The sequence below is a fragment of the Odocoileus virginianus genome, chromosome 5 (assembly GCF_023699985.2).
Source record: "Odocoileus virginianus isolate 20LAN1187 ecotype Illinois chromosome 5, Ovbor_1.2, whole genome shotgun sequence".
Classification (NCBI taxonomy): domain Eukaryota; kingdom Metazoa; phylum Chordata; class Mammalia; order Artiodactyla; family Cervidae; genus Odocoileus; species Odocoileus virginianus.
The window spans coordinates 15,839,470-15,858,254 of record NC_069678.1 but is presented as its reverse complement, the minus strand read 5'-3'; the positions used below and the strand labels follow the sequence as shown (position 1 = coordinate 15,858,254).

Sequence of the window (18,785 nt, the reverse complement as noted above, 5' to 3'; positions counted from 1 at the left end):
GAAGACTCTTGAGAGTCCCTTGGACTGCAAGGAGATCCAACCAGTCCATCCTCAAGGAGATCAGTCCTGGGTGTTCATTGGAAAGACTGATGCTGAAGCTGAAACTCCAATACTTTGGCCACCTCATGCGAAGAGTTGACTCATTGGAAAAGACCCTGATGCTGGGAGGGATTGGGGGCAGGAGGAGAAGGGGACGACAGAGGATGAGATGGCTGGATGGCATCACTGACTCGATGGACAAGAGTTTGGGTAAACTCTGGGAATTGGTGATGGACAGGGAGGCCTGGCGTGCTGCAGTTCATGCGGTCACAAAGAGTCGGACACAACTGAGCGACTGAACTGAACTGAACTGATAAAACAAGAAAATGGATGTGACATGCTTAGCACAATAAGAGACAAAAAACAGTTGGTAAATTATTATTGTTAATATAGTTACATGAATATATTAATAAAGATATACACATATAAATGCACTAATATGTTATTCTTACTCATATAATTATTATGTTACATCCCTCACATAAAACTTTGTCAGGAGGATCAGAATACTTGGATTTCCCACTAAGTTTCATTTTTCCTCTTTTTAAAATTATATAGTAAGTTTTGGATGTACAGCATTATCATTAGACATATGTATATACTATAAAGTCATTATCTAGCACCATACTTTTGACCTACCTTCACACACTAGGTTTCTTTTTCATCCCAAAGGTGAAGGAGTTATGTGCCAAAGCAGAGAAGTTGAAGCTTTCTCATCCTTCAGATGCAGCTGAAATCCAGCAGATGAAAGAGGATCTGGTCTCCATTTGGGAACATATTCGCAATTTGGCTACCAGCAGATATGAAAAGCTGCAGGCTTCTTACGGGTGAGAAAGCCTTCTTTTCTATTATGTTAACTACCTCTACAGGGTCAAAGTTCAATGTTAAAACAGAAATAAAAGAGTAAAAAGAATAAAATAATGAATGACCCAGCCCTGCTCAGTAGAGGCAAAAGAAATTTTAAGTTTCCAGAAGTCCTTTGCAGGATGATATAATTCGCAGAATGACATCTCCTTTCACCTATATACCCTTTCTGTCTTCCTCTGTATAGTTGTAAGAAGCTATGAAGTGGCCTGTGAAACTGAAAAAGTAATTGATGAAACATGTCAAAATCCTGGCCCTAGCTAAGGAATTGGAATTAATTTCCAAGCTGAAGAATAGAAAATAAATCTAGAATTGTTTCCTGAATGTAGGTCAGCTTATTAAAAGAAAAAAAAAAAGACTTAGACATCGTTTCTGTACTTAATTTTTATGGTTAGTTGTTAAATCACCAGAAAATAGCATTTATCTTATTGATATGGTTGAAAATAAAATGATGAGGCTTTGGTTTTTTGAATAGGTAATTTTTTGGTGGCTTTTGTTTTCACTGATATGGTCAAAAGTGAATTAAGATACATGAGGGCTCCTAATCCTAACTCTAGCTGCCCCTTGTCATAAGGTGCTTCCTGTTGTTTATGTTATGTGATTATTTATTGACCTCATAGTACTTTAGTACTTTACTTCAAGTGTTTCTGGAATGTTACTGTGTGATGTTGGTGATGTCATGCCCAAGTGCTTCATCACAAAGACACATTCACCCCAGGAATATACAATCTAGAGTGAAGGATTTATAGCCAGCATTGCTAAAGGAATAGGGAAGTATATCAGAGGAATTAAGGGCTAGGTTTAATGCAAAAAGCATGTTGTACATCTTAGCCCAACCCAACTCTGACTCTTTGTTCAAAGTCCATTTGCATCTAGTTCCTCCTTTCTATCTTTTCCTTTACCTTTTCCCCAGGTACCAGCGGTTCTTATCTGACTATGATGAGCTCTCAGGTTGGATGGAGGAAAAGACTGCTCTGATCAATGCTGATGAGCTGCCCACAGATGTGACTGGTGGGGAAGCCCTACTGGACAGGCATCAGCAGCATAAGGTAGAGAGGAAGGGCCTCCCCAGGAGGAGGAAGAGGGAGGTGACAACAATGCCAGGACTTTTAATGCTTCATTTTAACACAGTTTTGTCTTGTGGTCACAGCATGAGATTGACTCTTATGATGACCGATTTCAATCTGCTAATGAGACTGGTCAAGCCCTGCTTGATGCCAATCATGAAGCATCTGGTGAAGTTCGGGAAAAGGTAATCCAGTTTAACAGAATTTGTGAAATTTTGATACATAGCCTTCACTTAATCTCTTACTAACTGACAGTCTCTGAATGGAAAGAGGACATAAGACATATAAATATCTTAACACAGATCCAGATTTCACATTGCTTCCTTCATGTGTTGCTTTAGCTAGAGTGAGGCTTTTGAACTTCTCAGAACTTGACGTGTGCTTCCTTATCTCTGAGATGTTAGTCAGTCTAACTAATTTCATCACTTGAAAGTGAAAGCATTAGTTGCTCAGTCGTGTTTAACTCTTTGTGACTCCATGGACAATAGCCTGCCCTCTGCAGAGGGCAGAGGAGCAGGCTCCTCTGTCCATGTAATTCTTCAGGCAAGAATACTGTAGTGGGTAGCCATTCCCTTCTCCAGGAGAGCTTCCTGACCCAGAGATTGAAACCAGGTCTCCTACAGTGCAGGCAGATTCTTTACCATTTGAGCCAAGAAACCTCCATGCCATCTTGCCTTGTCATACATGCACTGTTGTGTCACTTTCTCATGCTAGTCTCTAGATTGTGAATTCTTTGAAGACTGCTCCTTATTCATTTTGGGTTCCCTAAGGCATCTAGCATGGTTCCTGGTACATGGTTCCTTTTCTTCTCTCCTCTATACAACCTCAAATCAAACTGATTTTCCTATATCTGTGTTTCTGAAATCTTCAGTAAACAACAAGCTTTACACACTGCCATCATCATAATCTTCTAGATCCCAAGGGCTCACCTAAACCTCCTGATCCCTGAGACATTTTGCTGTAGTCACAGAGTCATAGGAACTCCGGGGATGATAATTGAAATAAGATTTGCAGGTTCTCTGCATCTCATTAGCTTTCAAGCACAGCCACCAGCACTATATGATGAAGACTGAGATGACTATATTTCAACTCATCAAGAACCTTATGGGAGAAATATAACATGAATTTTTATTTTTAACAATTTTCTGCCAAAGGAAGAGTGGAACTCCAAAACCTTGAAATGTACCTGTTATCCTGAATTCTGAGAATTTGTACCATCTTTTTGATGGAATTAACACAGCAGTTTTAGTAAGCTGGGGTTTCTAGGACAGATTCTTGGGCAGAAACAAACGCTTTCATGAGTTTGAGAATGTCCTCTTTTCCTTGATGGTTCTCATTTGCATTTGAAATAGAATGAAAACTTCTCAATCTGATCATTTAAGTGCCCTGTGAACTTGAATTTCATGAAATGCCCACCTTTTTTAGACACTGCAGTTTTCTCTGGAGCACTTCATGTAATCTAATGATTACCTGGAATAATTACTTACTTGTGGTATTATGTCCTCCTACAATCTTGATCCCCACCTCTCTGCCCTTTAAATCTTGGTTTGATACAATAGTTTCTATACTTCTACTCCCTGTTTCTTTGAATCAATTAATCTTTTCTTCTTTATTTATACATAGTGAGTGTGTGCCTCTATTATGGTATTTCTCCCATTTTTTTCCCTGTACTATAGGGATTTACTTAGTTGTAGGAGTCTTAAGAGAAAAGCCCATTTTTTGATACATTTTTTTTTTTCTTCAAAGGGCCTTGCATTTATTAGATGCTCAGTGAAAGTAGGGTAAAATAAATTCATTTAATATCTTCCTGGTCTTTTACCTCTTCCTTTCCAAAGATGACAGCACTTACCCACAACTGGGAAGCTCTGCAGAAGCTGTGGGCGGAGCGTCAGCAGCAGTATGAGCAGTGCTTGGACCTGCATCTCTTCTACCGTGACAGTGAGCAAGTAGACAGCTGGATGAGCAGACAAGAGGTAATGCAGGGGCTCAGCGAGTGTCCAGAAGCCATTTCTCCTGCTCCTTATTCACTACTATCAGCATCCTCACCACCACTTCAGTTCACCTGGGAATTAGAGGGTGAGCCACAAGGAGGAGAAAAGATCGACCCTCTCTGTAAGGCTCTTGGAATTCCCTCATGGACAAATGCACAGGAAAAATATTTAAATACAAAGCACAGAGTTTTTAAACTTCTCTGAACATGAGGCAAAATGAATATCCAATTGTTAAGGGATCCTCGAAAGAAAAATGTGATGAGTCAGGCAGGGCTAACCAGAGATTTTCTGGTGGAGGTGAGTGGTCCTCTTGAGGACTTAAGAACACAGAATCATGCTTAGATTGGTTGGTTCAGACACTGAGATGAAGGTGATAAATTTGGATGAGAAGGTTGGGAAGGGAAGTCTGAAGCTGAGGTTCTGCTCTTTGAGGTTAGTCTCTATCTCCTCTCCTACCTTGTGTTAATTCCCTTTTTGCTTTCCATCCCCCTCACCTCCTTTCTTATTCCTTTTCTCAGAGATATTCCAAAGGGAATGATTCTCACTGGTGAGGCACAGCTGGGATGTATCTTTCTGTCTTCTACAGGCCTTTCTGGAAAATGAGGACCTTGGAAATTCCTTGGGCAGTGTAGAAGCCCTTCGTCAGAAGCATGATGACTTTGAGGAAGCTTTTACTGCCCAGGAGGAGAAGATCACAGTAAGAAATGGGTCCTGGTTTGGACATTGGCTTCATTTTTTTTTTTTAATCTTTAATTGGAGGATAATTGCTTTACAATGTTGTGCTGGTTTCTGCCTTACAACAATGTGAATCAGCCATAAGTACACATATATTCCCTCCCTCTTGAACCTCCTTCCCACCCCCCACCCAAGCCCACACCTCTAGACTGTCACAGAGCATCAGGTTGAACTCCTTCTGTTATACACATCTCATAGATTACCAGTCCTCAGACATGAAGGTCACTTTTAAAAGAGAAAACATCCAGAAAAATAATCATACCAATTTTTTATCAACACATTTCTTATTCCACAAGGCATATTTAGAAAGTATTTATTTTTAAATTTTTTTCATAATTAGGTAAATTTATTTTTTAAAATTAATTTAATTGTAGGATAGTCCCTTTAAAATATTATGACTGTTTTAGAAAGTTTTTTTTTTTCCATTTATTTTTATTAGTTGGAGGCTAATTACTTTACAATATTGTAGTGGGTTTTGTCATACATTGACATGAATCAGCCATGGATTTACATGTGTTCCCCATCCCGGTCCCCCCTCCCACCTCCCTCTCCACCCGATCCCTCTGAGTCTTCCCAGTGCACCAGGCCCGAGCACTTGTCTCATCCATCCAACCTGTGCTGGTGATCTGTTTCACCATAGATAATATACATGTTTCGATGCTGTTCTCTCGAAACATCCCACCCTCGCCTTCTCCCACAGAATCCAAAAGTCTGTTCTGTACATCTGTGTCTCTTTTTCTGTTTTGCATATAGGGTTATCATTATCATCTTTCTAAATTCCATATATATGTGTTAGTATACTGTAATGGTCTTTGTCTTTCTGGCTTACTTCACTCTGTATAATGGGCTCCAGTTTCATCCATCTCATTAGAACTGATTCAAATGAATTCTTTTTAATGGCTGAGTAATATTCCATGGTGTATATGTACCACAGCTTCCTTATTAGAAAGTTTTTAAAGATTTTGAGCAATTTATATTTTTTGACACAGTGTCAGATTGTCTTATTTTTTTCTTCAGTATAAATAGAAACTATGGGATCCATATCCAATATAAATCATAACTTAAAAGTTTGAATGTATTATTTACATTTTTTAGTCTTTTCCTCTCCAGTAATATCTCCATTTACCTTTCTTCCAATTTTAGTATATATGCTGCCGAAGAGAGCACTCCATTTACCTTTCTTTAGTAATATCTAGGTATCTAGGTAGTATCTATTTTTTTCCTGTGTATCTTCATCTCTCTGTTTTGTATTTAATGCTGCTATACTTTTCTTGTGAAACTTAAATTACAGTGTCCCAGAAACATGTCAATACATAAGCAAGTCTCAGAGAAGTATGAGGGAGACTTTATTTGTCCAATGCATGTATACTATATGTCTTTGGCAGTCTCCTAGGACGGTGCTGGGGTTAGCCAGAACTTGAACATGTGCATGTATACCACCAGCAATGAAAACAATAACCACAAAACTCTAAATTACAGAGCTTGTTATGGCCCCTTCCCAGTTCATATGCTTATTAGGTCGATTTTCATTGGTAAAAGATGACAACCTAAAATAAATTATTGTTTATTAAATACACGTGTAATTTTACATCATTTTCCTATTCCCAATCAATTAATTCATCCTGAGCAGTTCTGAGAGTTTATGAATGAATATGAGCCAAAATTCACATGTATAATTTGACTCCATTCCCCATATAGCTAGAGATAGAGATGAAGATTATAAAGTACATATGGTATATGATGGATGGATGAGTGAATAAGTGAGTAGAAAGGTAGATAGACAAAGACTGGCCATTGAACAAGGCTGTATCAACAATGCTTCTTAAAAATTTAAAAATAGATCAAATATTCACCTCACAGTGAAAACAGGATTCATTCATTGTAACCTAGATTAAGAAGAAACTACTGTGGCATAGAGAAAGTAATTGACCTGTCTGAGATTTACATTTTGAAATGCAATTTATAACAGAAATCAGAAGTGGGACCCAGATCTTCTGACCCTGAATCTTGTCCTCTTCCCACACTGTCATGCTTCCTCTTTAAACAGTTAGACAAACTATGGCCACTTACTCAGTGCCAATGAGAGAAAAACACTTTTTTTTTTTTTCCAGACCGTAGACAAGACTGCAACCAAACTGATTGATGATAATCATTATGATTCAGAGAACATCGCCACTATCCGGGATAGGGTATGTGCATCTGCCTGCCTGCGCACCTAGGTCAGGGAAAATGTTGGGGCACTGGTAAGCATGGTTGGCAGTAGATCTCAGGCATTCATATTTTATTTTTCTGACAGTGAGTTTGTTTATGGGTTTTGCAGCTGTTGGCCCGACGGGACGCTCTACGAGAAAAGGCTGCCACTAGACGCAAATTGCTGGAGGATTCATTCCTTCTGCAGCAACTGTATCAGGACTCAGATGACCTAAAGAACTGGATCAACAAAAAGAAAAAGTTGGCAGATGATGAAGATTACAAGGTAGGCAGCCTTGTAGAGCCTGGACATACTCATTAGTACTTAATTTCATGGAATTAGAGTCCTGAAACTGAAAAGACAATAGCATTCAACTGGTGAGCCTCATTTTATAGATGGAGAGACAGAGTCTCACAGAAGGGCAATGATTCCTCCAAGACTGTACTTGTGATTTCCAATTTTCCAATACCCTGTTGCCCATCACCCCTTTTCCTGGTTCAGTTTTGAGTGGTCCTTAACAGAGTGAAGGAAATCAGGAACTCTACTTATTTAGCTGCATACCCCCCTCTTTGCTGCCCTATGCACCCTTATAGTAGGAAAATGTTGGGTCTAATCATAATGTACATTCAGGCTACCAGAAACTCAGAATTAACCTAATGGTTTGATACAATATAGACTTACTGCTTTGTAGCTGGAAAGGGACAATTCCTTATTTTACAGATGAAGAAACCAGGATCTGGATTGTGTAGTGAGTTGCCCAAGGTTAACCAATTATTTAGATCTGTTTAACATAGAGTTAGACACATGAATTCTCTTGGGGGAAGGTAAACACTAGGCTTGAATTCACTGCCTGTCTTGTTTTAGTTTGTGTGACTTTGAAAAATTCCTTTGAGCCACACATAAGTTTCTTTACTTTGGTATTGTATACAACACATATTTTTCACTCACAATATAAATTATTAACAGGCTTCCCTTTTGGCACTGTGGTAAAGAATCTGCCTGCCAATGTGGGAGATGGAAAGAAAAGTGGGTTAGATCCCTGTGTTGGGAAGATCCCCTGGAGTAGGAAGTGGCAACCTGCTCCAGTATTCTTGCCTGGAAAATCCCACGGACAGAGGTGCCTAGCTGGCTACAATCTATGGGGTTGGAGAGAGTCGAACATGACTGAGTGACTGAGCATGATAAACTGTTAAACTATTTTGCACACACACACACACATTCTTGGATTTATAGTCAGGACTGGAATCAGTCTTTTGATTTCTAGGTCAGTATGTATTCACTGTATTTACTTTCTAGATATCATTTAGTCTTAAATGTATACCTCTGATGCTCTTGTTCTAATATTCTTTTGATAGAACTTTGAGCATCTAATTTGTAACTTTCATTCTGTAAAAGTCAGCACTGTGTGATTGTGTTCTCTAAAGGAGTTATGGTTCCATTGTATGTAGGGTAAAAGGGTCTTCTCTGCTAAAGGCAGGAAGGGAAAATAATCTCCATCTTTCATGACAGCTGTAATTGATTGATAATCCTTACATATGGTGTCATATTTAAAATGATCTTCAGACCATATCCAGACTCAGTAGAAACAAATTCAGGGGGTGATTAGCCATGTCTGCCATTTGTATTAAAGGAGCGATTGGTCATAGTTTCCTGAGCATCCTCTTGTGCCATGTCTGCCATTTGTATTAAAGGAGCGATTGGTCATAGTTTCTTGAGCATCCTCTGACACTATACTTGGACTAGGACAGTTCTGCCTTATACCCTCTTCTTAGTTCACTTAGATTTATAGTGAAAAGAAACTCCTGTCCTCAAAATATCTGCCCCTCATTTTTCAAAGAATTGTTTTCTTTCATTGATTTCATTTTCTCTCAGGATACACTGAACTTGAAAAGCCAGGTTCAAAAGCAGAAAGTCTTTAAAGAAGAATTGGCAGCTAATGAGATACGGCTCAATAATGTACAGAAAACTGGCCAGGAGATGATTGAGAGCAATCATTATGCCTCCGAAAGTGTGGCTGCTCGTTTGAGTGAAGTTGCCAGCCTCTGGACTGAACTGCTGGGGGCTACAGAGCAGAAAGGTTAGAAGCAGAGTTTTTAAGAAATGAATTCCTAAATTCTGAAATCCACCTTCATCTTTAACACCTTGAATTTACCTGGCGGCCTCTGTGAGAAGGGAGGGATGCTACTCATTTGCTTCCCTGTGTCTTCCTCTATTGATGAAGAAATTCAAAAAATCTAACCTAAGCTCATCACACTATATATTAACACAGTTCTTTTCTTCAGATATGTAGGTCTTTTCAACTGAAATTATATTTGTTTTCTATGCACTTTTCTCCCTCTTTTTTCTTCCTGTTGGATAATATTCAGATACCATGAATTCAACATTAACTATACATCTAAAATGAGTGTCTGTAAGTTCAATAATACATCTTTTTGTCCTATAAATGAAGCAATGTATTCTGACTTGGGTTATTAAATTAGACATTAAAATATGGTTGGGGCCACATGTGATGTTCCCATAATATTTTATTCTTATGAAAAGGCTTGATGACTTGCTTTTTTCACCTATCTGGACATATTCAGGTTCTGTTGTAAGCTCTTAAAAAATTCCCAAGTCTGCTTGAGTAGCCTCTACTTAAATTTAATTTCACCTCTTACTTTGGAAAACAAATCAATTATCATAATTAATACAAATAATGATGCTTTTTCTGTCAATAATCCCTTTGTTATAAACATTATCTATAGACATGCCTCTGTCCTGGTTATAGAAAAGATACATCATACAGATTTTGTCAGATACCCTGATTTTTTGGTTTAGGAAAAAAATCAACTTGACTACAACAAGAAGTTGCAGTCACAGTAATTGTTCATAGTTCATGTCACAGTGATTGTTTCACAGAAATAATACAAATGATTGCTATAAGATCATATGATAAAGAATTTAACTGAGAACAGTGGATAATCAAGATATTTTCTGAAAGAGAAAATTGTAGGGTGTGGTTTGTGAAAAAGAACAGGCACTAAGGGAGAGGTGGCTGATGGCTAGCAAAGTTCTGAGAAAGATATTTAGGAAAAGATACTTCAAAATTTCAAACTGAGCTAACTCCAAGTTTTAGTCTTTTCTTGGAAAATGACATATTTATGCTTGAATCCCTTTGAAAGGGAGGTCTCAATAAAGAATAACAAGTGACAAGATAGTTAAAAATCTAACATAGGCCCATACCTCAACAAAAAATGAACATATTGTTTATATCTGTTTTGAGAACACTACTATCTTCAAAAGCAAATCCTATCTGAATTCTACAAATTAATGGTAATTTCTTATATAATCACATGTTAGACAGTTATATTTTTCCCATTGGACTAGCCAAACATTATATTATTCCTTAAGTTGGTATAACTTGTGATAGCATATAATGAGGATAAATTATGATACCTGTCTTATACCTGATGTCTTTTCCTAGGGATCCAGTTGGATGAAGCTAATAAGCAGCTGCAATTTGAAAATACTGCAGAAGAACTGATGCAATGGCTGGAGGAAGTGGAATGGCAGGCTAGGTCTCAGGATTATGGGAAAGGCCTAGCAGATGTACAGAATCTGCTCAGGAAACATAACCTCCTGGAGTCTGCTGTGGCTACTCATCAGGTTTGTTGCTAGCTCTTTGACCAATCGTGGGCCAAGTTTCTTATATACATTCTGAGCACATTCATCATAATTATTATTTAAAAAAAAAGAGTGAGACAGAGCAGGAAGCTTTTAGGTATTTAGAATAGGAAAAAGAAGTTCAAAATGGTGGTGAAGAAAGACAAAGAAAGGAAAAAGCCCATGAAAATGGAACAGAAGAAAATTTGAGGACCGGAGTGAGAACCTCAGGTGAAACAAACACACCCCTTTCTTGGCTGTCCCAATTTGCATAAAGCAGGCTCACTGGGGAGGAGACAAAACAGAAAAAGAGGAAGCCAAGATGGATTGAGGCCTCTCCTTTGGAGTTAGCCCACCCTCATGCCTCAAGGGTGTACTATCCTCTACTTGCTAAATAACACTGAGCTGTAACCAAGCTGTAACACTGGTCCACCATTTCAAATATTTGCTCCCACCAGGCAGTACTGAAGAAATTACACACTCCCTCAACATATCTGGTGCCATGACTTGGATGATATGCCGGGAGAGTGTGTAATTTCCTTGGTTCTTTCTGCAGCAGCAAAGATTTGAAATGGTGCACCAGTGTTACAGCTTGGTTACAGTTCAGTTTTATTCAGCAAGCAGAGGGTAGTACACACTTGAGGCATGAGGGTGGGTCGACCCCAAAGGAGAGGCCTCAGTCCATCTTGGCTTCCTCTTTTTATATGTTTTTTCTCCTCCCCCCTGAGTCTGCCCTATGCAAATTGGGCTAGCCAAGAAGGGAACGTGTTCATTTCACCTGAAGTTCTCACTCTGGTCCACAGATTTTCTTTCGTTTCATTTTCATGGACTTTGTCCTTTCTTTGTTTTTCTTCACTGCCATTTTGGACTCCTTTTTTCTATTCTAACTACCTAACAAAGCCAAATTCAAAACATTTAATTGGTCAACTACCTCTTTCCAGTATCTCCTTTATCTAGCTATTCTTGGTGCCTGGTGTCTTTTGTCAGAATCCCACGGCTGATATAAGGTTTTATTGACTCTTCTAAATATGACACTGTACTCTCAATCCAGAAAACTGGATTTTATATAGCCTTATCACTTACTAGTTCTGTGGTGTATCTTTTCACCTTTTTGCATCTCTGTTTACTTACCTGTAAAATAAAAGTTTGGATAAAATTGTCTCTTTCTATTCTGGGATCCTACAATTCAAAACTTGAAATATTTTTAATTGCACCTTTTTTTTTTTTTTTTTTTCCGTAAGAAAATTGAAACCCAGAGAAATGAAGTGACTTCTCCGATGTTATAAAGAAAATTAACAGCAGGGCCAGGACTATGAAACAGATGTCTAGGCTGTTGGTTTCAAAGTTATCCACTGAAATTGTACCAGACTACTTTTTTAAGTAAATTTATCCAATAACATTTTACAGTATAGATGTTACTGAGTCCAAGCTCACTCTGCTTGTCATACAACAGGCCAGTGAATCTGAGAGATGAGATGTTGAGGCAAGGAAGAGACTTTAATCAGGGAGCCAGCAGACCAAGAAAAAGGCAGGCCGATGCCTCAAAATAGCCATCTTATTGGGGTCTGGATGCCAGGTTCTTTTATAGATCAGAGAGAAAGAAGCGATGAGGAACTAAAGTCAAAAGGCAGAAGAGAGAGGGAGTGACAGTGGGGAAGTAAAGTAAAAGGTCTTCAGTCTTGCAAAACATCTCCAAGAGAATGTCCAGCCTGCACAAGTGGTGTGTTAATCTCTTCTCTTCACAGGTGGGCAGGGACAAGCTATCTGTCAGTAAGCTAAACAAAGACACTTTAGTTTACAGTCAAGTGAAGGGGCAGGGTCCTCCAGGAAAGCCATTGAGTATGATTATAATAACAAAAGCAATGAAAAAAAAGTCAAAGAAACAGTTTCCAAAATGGAGTCAGAATTGGCTTCCTCCCTGCAGCAGAGATACTCTATGTGAGTTTCTAGAGAATTCAGAGGAAATCAACTTTCAGTTGACTCAATTTCTCATCCCAGGAATCCAAACTTGTATTGAATTGTATTGTAACTGCTTGTATTGACAGCAGTTAATATTATCAAGCCTTAGATTCCAGAAGGTCTGCAGGCTACTGCTCATGATCTTCAAGCAGTTAATTTCTTATATTTGGTGGTGGTTTTAACATATGAAAAACTCAGGAAATATGTATCAGATACTATATTATCTGGCTACTTCAGAAAGGAGCTAACACAGAAGGTATGGGGGAGGGATTTGTCCCAGGAAGGCCTGTAGGGTCCTGCTTGGTTATACTCCCAGTTGGAATAGAGGCTAAGATACCATGCTTGCAAAAGAAATTTTAGATATGGACTACCAAAGCTGGAAAAGGTCATAAATATTCTCTAGCCTTTACTATATGTTATATATATTAAATATTATCTAAAGTCTTTATTATATAGATGAGGAAACTAATTTTAAAACAGGTAGACAGCTGGATAAAATAGCAACTGACTCTCAGCTAAGTCTCTCTCTTTAGTCTGATTCATCATGTACAGATATATCATGTTTCAGATAGTACAGTGGTACCATAATCATGATGACAATTATGATGTTTTAAAATCACTCTATTATGCGATGATGTTTTTCAAAGTTAAACTGTCCTAAGAGATGAGAACAGTTGGCTAGTAGAAGATTAAATTTAACTCTTTATGGAGTCTTTAATTCTTTATTGAGAAGTGAGTATACACTTTAAGAAGCTATTGATGATCAGTGGTTTGTTCCAAATAGAGAAGAGATAGATCAAACCCTGTATAGGTTGAGCACAGAACAGCAAACTAGGATAAGTAAAACCAATACTTGCTATACATACGTCTTTTAGAAGAACTCCTTTTATCATCAACTGCCCATCCCAACAACAGAATGAAACAAGCAGAAAAACAAAACTCCCGTGTACTGTGATACTGCTAGACAGTCATAGTTGACCTTGTTAATAAAGATGAAATGAATCTCTCGCATCTATTTTACTATGCAGTAATATGATTAAACTTTTATTTCTAGGAAGATTCCTCAAACTTCTGCTTCTGGTTTTCTCTTTTCTCATGTATAAGTCAAATGGAAACAGTTATTCCCTTAGATTCGTACAACTAGTAGTCAAAGAAAGGCCTTTGAATTTCTCTTTTTGGGGTTCTGACACTTGTTTTGCAGAGCCACATTTCATCTCACAGGCATTGTTCCTGCTCCACAACAAACAATAATAGCTCATTACAAAGAACAAGAAAGGAGTTGGAAGGGGGACTGAGAAAGAAAAAGCCTCCTGCTATCTTCTTTGGGGCCTCAATTTAACAACACTGCCAATCAAGGAAGTCTTTGTAGTTCTGGTTTCCCTGATTTCTTTGGTGTCCTCTATAAATATTTTGTCCTTTCTAGCATGTGACTTCCGGGCTTCCCAGTGGCTCAGTGATAAAGAATCCACCTGCCAATGCAGGAGATGTGGGTTTGATCCCTGAGTGGGGAGGATCCCCTGGAGAAGGAAATGACATCCATTCCAATATTCTTGCCTGAGAAATTCCAAGGATAGAGGAGGCTGGTGGGCTACAGATCATGGTATTGCAAAAGAGCCAGACATGATTTAAACAACAACATGTTATTTCAGAACTATTTTCCTATAAATAGCTTTTGGCATGATGAATTGGTTCTTAGTGTAGCAACCTCTCCCACTGTATTTCACTGATTTGATTTTGAACTTTAAACACAATCACATATAGGAGCTGATTCTCCTTGTCACCCCCTGCCCAACACCAACACCCGCCCCCAACCCCAGATACCAGATACCAAACTCTCATCCTTTTCTTACTAAATGATGGGACTTTCTGACCCCCGTTCTATTTCTCCCTTAGGATCAGGTGGATACCCTCACAGAGCTGGTGGCATATTTTGAAGAAATAATCCATCCCGATGCTGGGAATATACGGGAAAGGCAGGAGTACCTGGTACACCAGTTTGAAGCCCTGAAAGAGCGACTGGCCTACCGGAAGAATAAGCTCATTGACCTTTTCCACCTGTACCTGATCCAAAGAGATACAGAGGATGAGGAGGCCTGGATCCAAGAGACAGAGCCCTCAGTGGCTTCCACCTACCTCGGTTAGTAAGTCATACAGCATCAGCAGGCAGAGCCAGAAGGAGAAGACCAAGGTCTGCAGATGGTTTGAAAGCTCAGGGACACAGTAACTAAGGTTATGCTCAGGTCTTTCCCCTTAGACGCTTGAAAATTTTTCAAGCTTTCAAAGAAAAATAAAAAAGATTTTAGAAAAATTTATATGAGAAGTTTACCTCCTAATATCAAACTTGAAGAATGCCACAGATTTAAGGCTTCTGGGAAGAGCTGAAGTATGACCAGCTTTTTGCTACTTGCTCTAACTTAAGTTATTGTCAAGGTCCTTGGCTGAGTGGTCATGGTTAATGTTTGAGGTACCAAGTGTTTCTGTCTACATTGTCAGTAGTTCCCTTTTATAAAGGGAGTTTTCACAAGGATGCATTAATATATGAGCTATTACAAAGATAAAAGGAATGAAACAGCAGATATAGTACATTTTTTTTTTTTTTTCCCTTTGGACGCTATTGGTTTACCATTGTTAAAGCCAGGACACTTGCATTGAAATAGAGAAAAAAAAGTGCACACAGATATAACGTAAACTTAACTTACATATATTGGGTACATCTGTGAGAGACTGGATCATGATGAGGGGAAGAACTAGTCTGGGAAAACTTCCTAGAAGAGGAAAGACATCTTTGAAGGAGAGATGAGTGTAGAGATTTGCAGACATTTAGTGTGAAGTATACGGAGGAAAATTTTAGAGGAAAGAGAGGTGAAGATTGGATGGGAGACAGGGAGGATGAAGTAGCTCAAACCAGAGACTTTAGAAGAAGGAGGAAATTAATACTATGTAGTTTTTATTATGTGCTTGTTAATGTTAACCAATGGTGAGGCACCTTTTGTAAATTATTTCTAATCCTTACAAAGAAAATTACAGAACAGTTATTATTAGTTTTGTGGATTTAATAACTTTATGGAACCCATAGAAATAGTAAGCAGAAGAGCCTGCTTTTTATACTACAATGTGTTAAAAGAAATTGGCTGCATGATATATTGAAAGTTTGAGCTGAAGAATTATTTGCCTTTCTACCTGTCATCCAAAGAGAAGAGCGATATATTCCTCATTTCTTGTAGAACAATAAATTGAAATTTCTTAGTACAAAGTGGCAAGGGGAAGAACAAAGCCAGCAGAGATAATTAATTCAGACAATGTAAATTTTAGGAAGCCTGCTTAATGAATTCAATGGGAAGAACTTGTAGGTCCAAGAGTTAAAAAGAAGTAGAATAAGATCTTCTTATTCTGTGTACTACAACAATGACCTTGAAATTATTTTTATCTCTAGGCAAAGACCTGATTACCTCCAATAATCTTCTGAACAGACACCGTGTCATCCAGGCTAACATTGCCAGCCATGAGCCACGCATCCAAATGATCACAGAGAAGGGAAACAAAATGGTAGAGGAAGGTATGCATGATTCAAATTGAAATGACCTGTCACCACTTTGCCAAATTTATGGGAAGAAGTTTTTCCAATTTTAGGGCTTCATTCCTTTGTCTACATTGATACTTTTACCTGTATAATTTTCCTTTTAGGTGAAGTTTCTCTAACATTTCCTCTAGTGAAGTCCTGCTAATAATAGATTTTCTTGGCTTTTTCTTTGATCTAAAAGACTTTTGCCTTCATTTTTGAAACACATTTTCACTGGTTATAAAATTATTGTCTGACAGTGTCTTTAAGTATTTTTAAGATGCTACTGCACATTTTCTGACTTGCATAGTTTCTGGTGAGAAGCCTGCTTCATTCCTGTCTTCGCTCTTTTGTATGTAATGTCTTCCTCTGACTCTTTAAAGCTTTTTATCACTGACTTTTACCAACTTGGTGTACTTTTCTTTGTTTCTGCATCTTTGCAGAAACAAAGATCCAGAGCTTCTTCGATCTGCTTTCTTATTGTTCTTCCAGGGAAGATTTTATTCTGGAACTAATTTAGAGGATTAGTCCACTACTAAGGTACAAGCCTTCTGAGGACACTATGTCATGCATTATAATATCTTTCCTCTTTGCAAAATATTCCTCCGTTGTCTCATTTGGCTAACTGACTGTGTTCATGGTCTCCTTTCCACAGGCTGCAGGGCTGTAGTTCCTCTTGTTTCTGTTGTTTGCCCTCTGGTGGGTGAGATCGGTCTAGGGGTTTGTTACAGGCTTCCTGGTGGGAGGAACTGGTGCCTGCACTTTGATTGGTAGAGCTGAGTCTTTTCCCTCTGTTGAGCAGGGCCACATCAGGTGTTGTGTTTTGGCATGTCTGTGAGCTTAGTATGACTTTAGTCAACTTGCTTTTGCTGATGAGTGGTGCTGTATTCCTCTCTTGCTGGTTGTTTGGTGAGACATGTCATGTGTTGGTGCCTGCCGGCAGTGGGGTGGAGCCCGAGCCATGTGTAGATAGATGTCACAGAGAGACCAGGAGGCACCAGACCAGCAGCTGAAACTGGAATATGATATCACAGCTGTGGCTAGGGACATACCAGCATCACATATGCTCAAAAAGGGCAATTTTGACCACTATATGTCTTTCTACTTTGCTTCTTCAAGTTGTTTCAGTCGTAAGCAACTCTTTGTCACCCCATAGACCATAGCCTGCCAGGATCCCTCTGTCCCTGGGATTCTCCAAGCAAGAATATTCGAGTGGGTTGCCATTCCCTTCTCCAGGGAACTTTCTTTACCTAAAGATTGAATTTGTGTCTCCTGCATCAGCAGGAGGGTTCTTTACCACTAGCACCACCTGGGAAGCCCATATCTTTCCACTTTGCTGGGAGCTAATTTTAAGTATTCACAACATTTTGTGGTCCTTAGGAGTTTTTTGGTCTACTTTTTTCCCGTCTTCTTTTTCTTCCCCTTTAAGAGTTTCCTGGTACATTTCTGCCAAGGAATAATTGGTTAAATACTTCAAGGGACCTTTGCAAATTTCCAAAACACTCTCACTGGTACATCAGTCTAGTCAGCATTCTGCTCCATACATTCTAGCTGTCTTGTCTTCCCTCAGCTCTGACATCTGTCTCAGCATGTTGTGATTGCTATTGATAGTTCTGTAGTCCTAGGGTGCTAACCCTCTTAGCACCACAGTGTATATACTGCCCCAGGCCTGAGCTGTGGCATTCATAAAGGCATAGCTCATTTCTTTCCCTTCTCTCAGGAGTCACACTCTTTTGCCTATTGTCTGAAAATCTTTATATCTTACAGTCTGTCCTGTTTTCTAGTTGTTTAGGATAGGAGAACAATTTTTGTAGTAATAAAGTCTTTATGGGCAGAAGTGAAAATCTGCTGGTTGACTTTTGCCAACACTACACTGTATTTTCTTGATTTATCTGTAGGGGTGTTCACCAAATTCTGAAAATGTACTAACACGATCTAAGGGAAAATTTTGATTCATAGATATTAAAAAAAAAAAAAAAAAAACAGAAATGAAAATTGGCTGATTTTTCTGTTTAGGCTAGAGAATGCATGTATTTAGTGCTCTAAACAGTACCCACATATAGGTATTTTGTTTTCATTCCCTACATCAGAGATTGTATCTTCCAATTCACCACCACACATACACTCTATCCTTCATTAACATCTACCAATGCTTAATCTCACATATGACATTTCAATTCCCAGGAATTTAGGTAAAATGTCATATTGACTTCATGCAGCATGATCCTCATGGCTCCATTTCTCTCTCCCAGGTTACCAAAAGGATTAAAGTATAGTGGACATTAATGAGGGTAAAATTCTCTTTTTCTATACCTACCTCATAGGACACTTTGCTGCAGAAGATGTGGCCTCTAGGGTCAAGAGTTTGAATGAGAATATGGAATCTCTCCAGGCTCGAGCTACTAGACGGCAGAATGATCTTGAAGCCAACGTCCAATTCCAGCAGTACCTAGTCGATCTGCATGAAGCAGAAGCATGGATTAGAGAGAAGGAACCTATAGTAGACAACACTAACTATGGGGCTGATGAAGAAGCAGCTGGGGTAAGGAGGGCATTGAGAAAGATATTGTCTAATACTTACCAAATTGGTACCAAATGTGTACCTCATTAGATTGTGTGATAGTGTTAGGTTTTCTTAGATCATTTGAGGTTTCCAGAGTGAAAACTTTTGGGCTTCTTCTGCTGGGATAACCTGAATTAATAAAAATCCCAAAAGATATGCCACATTTTCCTAATAC

The 18,785-nt window shown here is 38.7% G+C and overlaps 1 protein-coding gene across 1 annotated transcript in view; it reads left to right on the top strand.

The window, feature by feature from the left end:
• The window catches only part of SPTA1 (spectrin alpha, erythrocytic 1), a 67,573-nt gene that overhangs the window by 8,867 nt on the left and 39,921 nt on the right, over positions 1–18,785 (top strand). The window contains exons 7-18 of the mRNA XM_070467591.1: positions 712–866; positions 1,817–1,952; positions 2,054–2,155; positions 3,806–3,943; positions 4,548–4,658; positions 6,808–6,885; positions 7,017–7,172; positions 8,760–8,964; positions 10,351–10,532; positions 14,382–14,625; positions 15,922–16,044; positions 18,372–18,589. Coding sequence (XP_070323692.1) covers positions 712–866; positions 1,817–1,952; positions 2,054–2,155; positions 3,806–3,943; positions 4,548–4,658; positions 6,808–6,885; positions 7,017–7,172; positions 8,760–8,964; positions 10,351–10,532; positions 14,382–14,625; positions 15,922–16,044; positions 18,372–18,589 — 1,848 coding nt within the window. The remainder of the gene's footprint in view (positions 1–711; positions 867–1,816; positions 1,953–2,053; positions 2,156–3,805; positions 3,944–4,547; positions 4,659–6,807; positions 6,886–7,016; positions 7,173–8,759; positions 8,965–10,350; positions 10,533–14,381; positions 14,626–15,921; positions 16,045–18,371; positions 18,590–18,785) is intronic.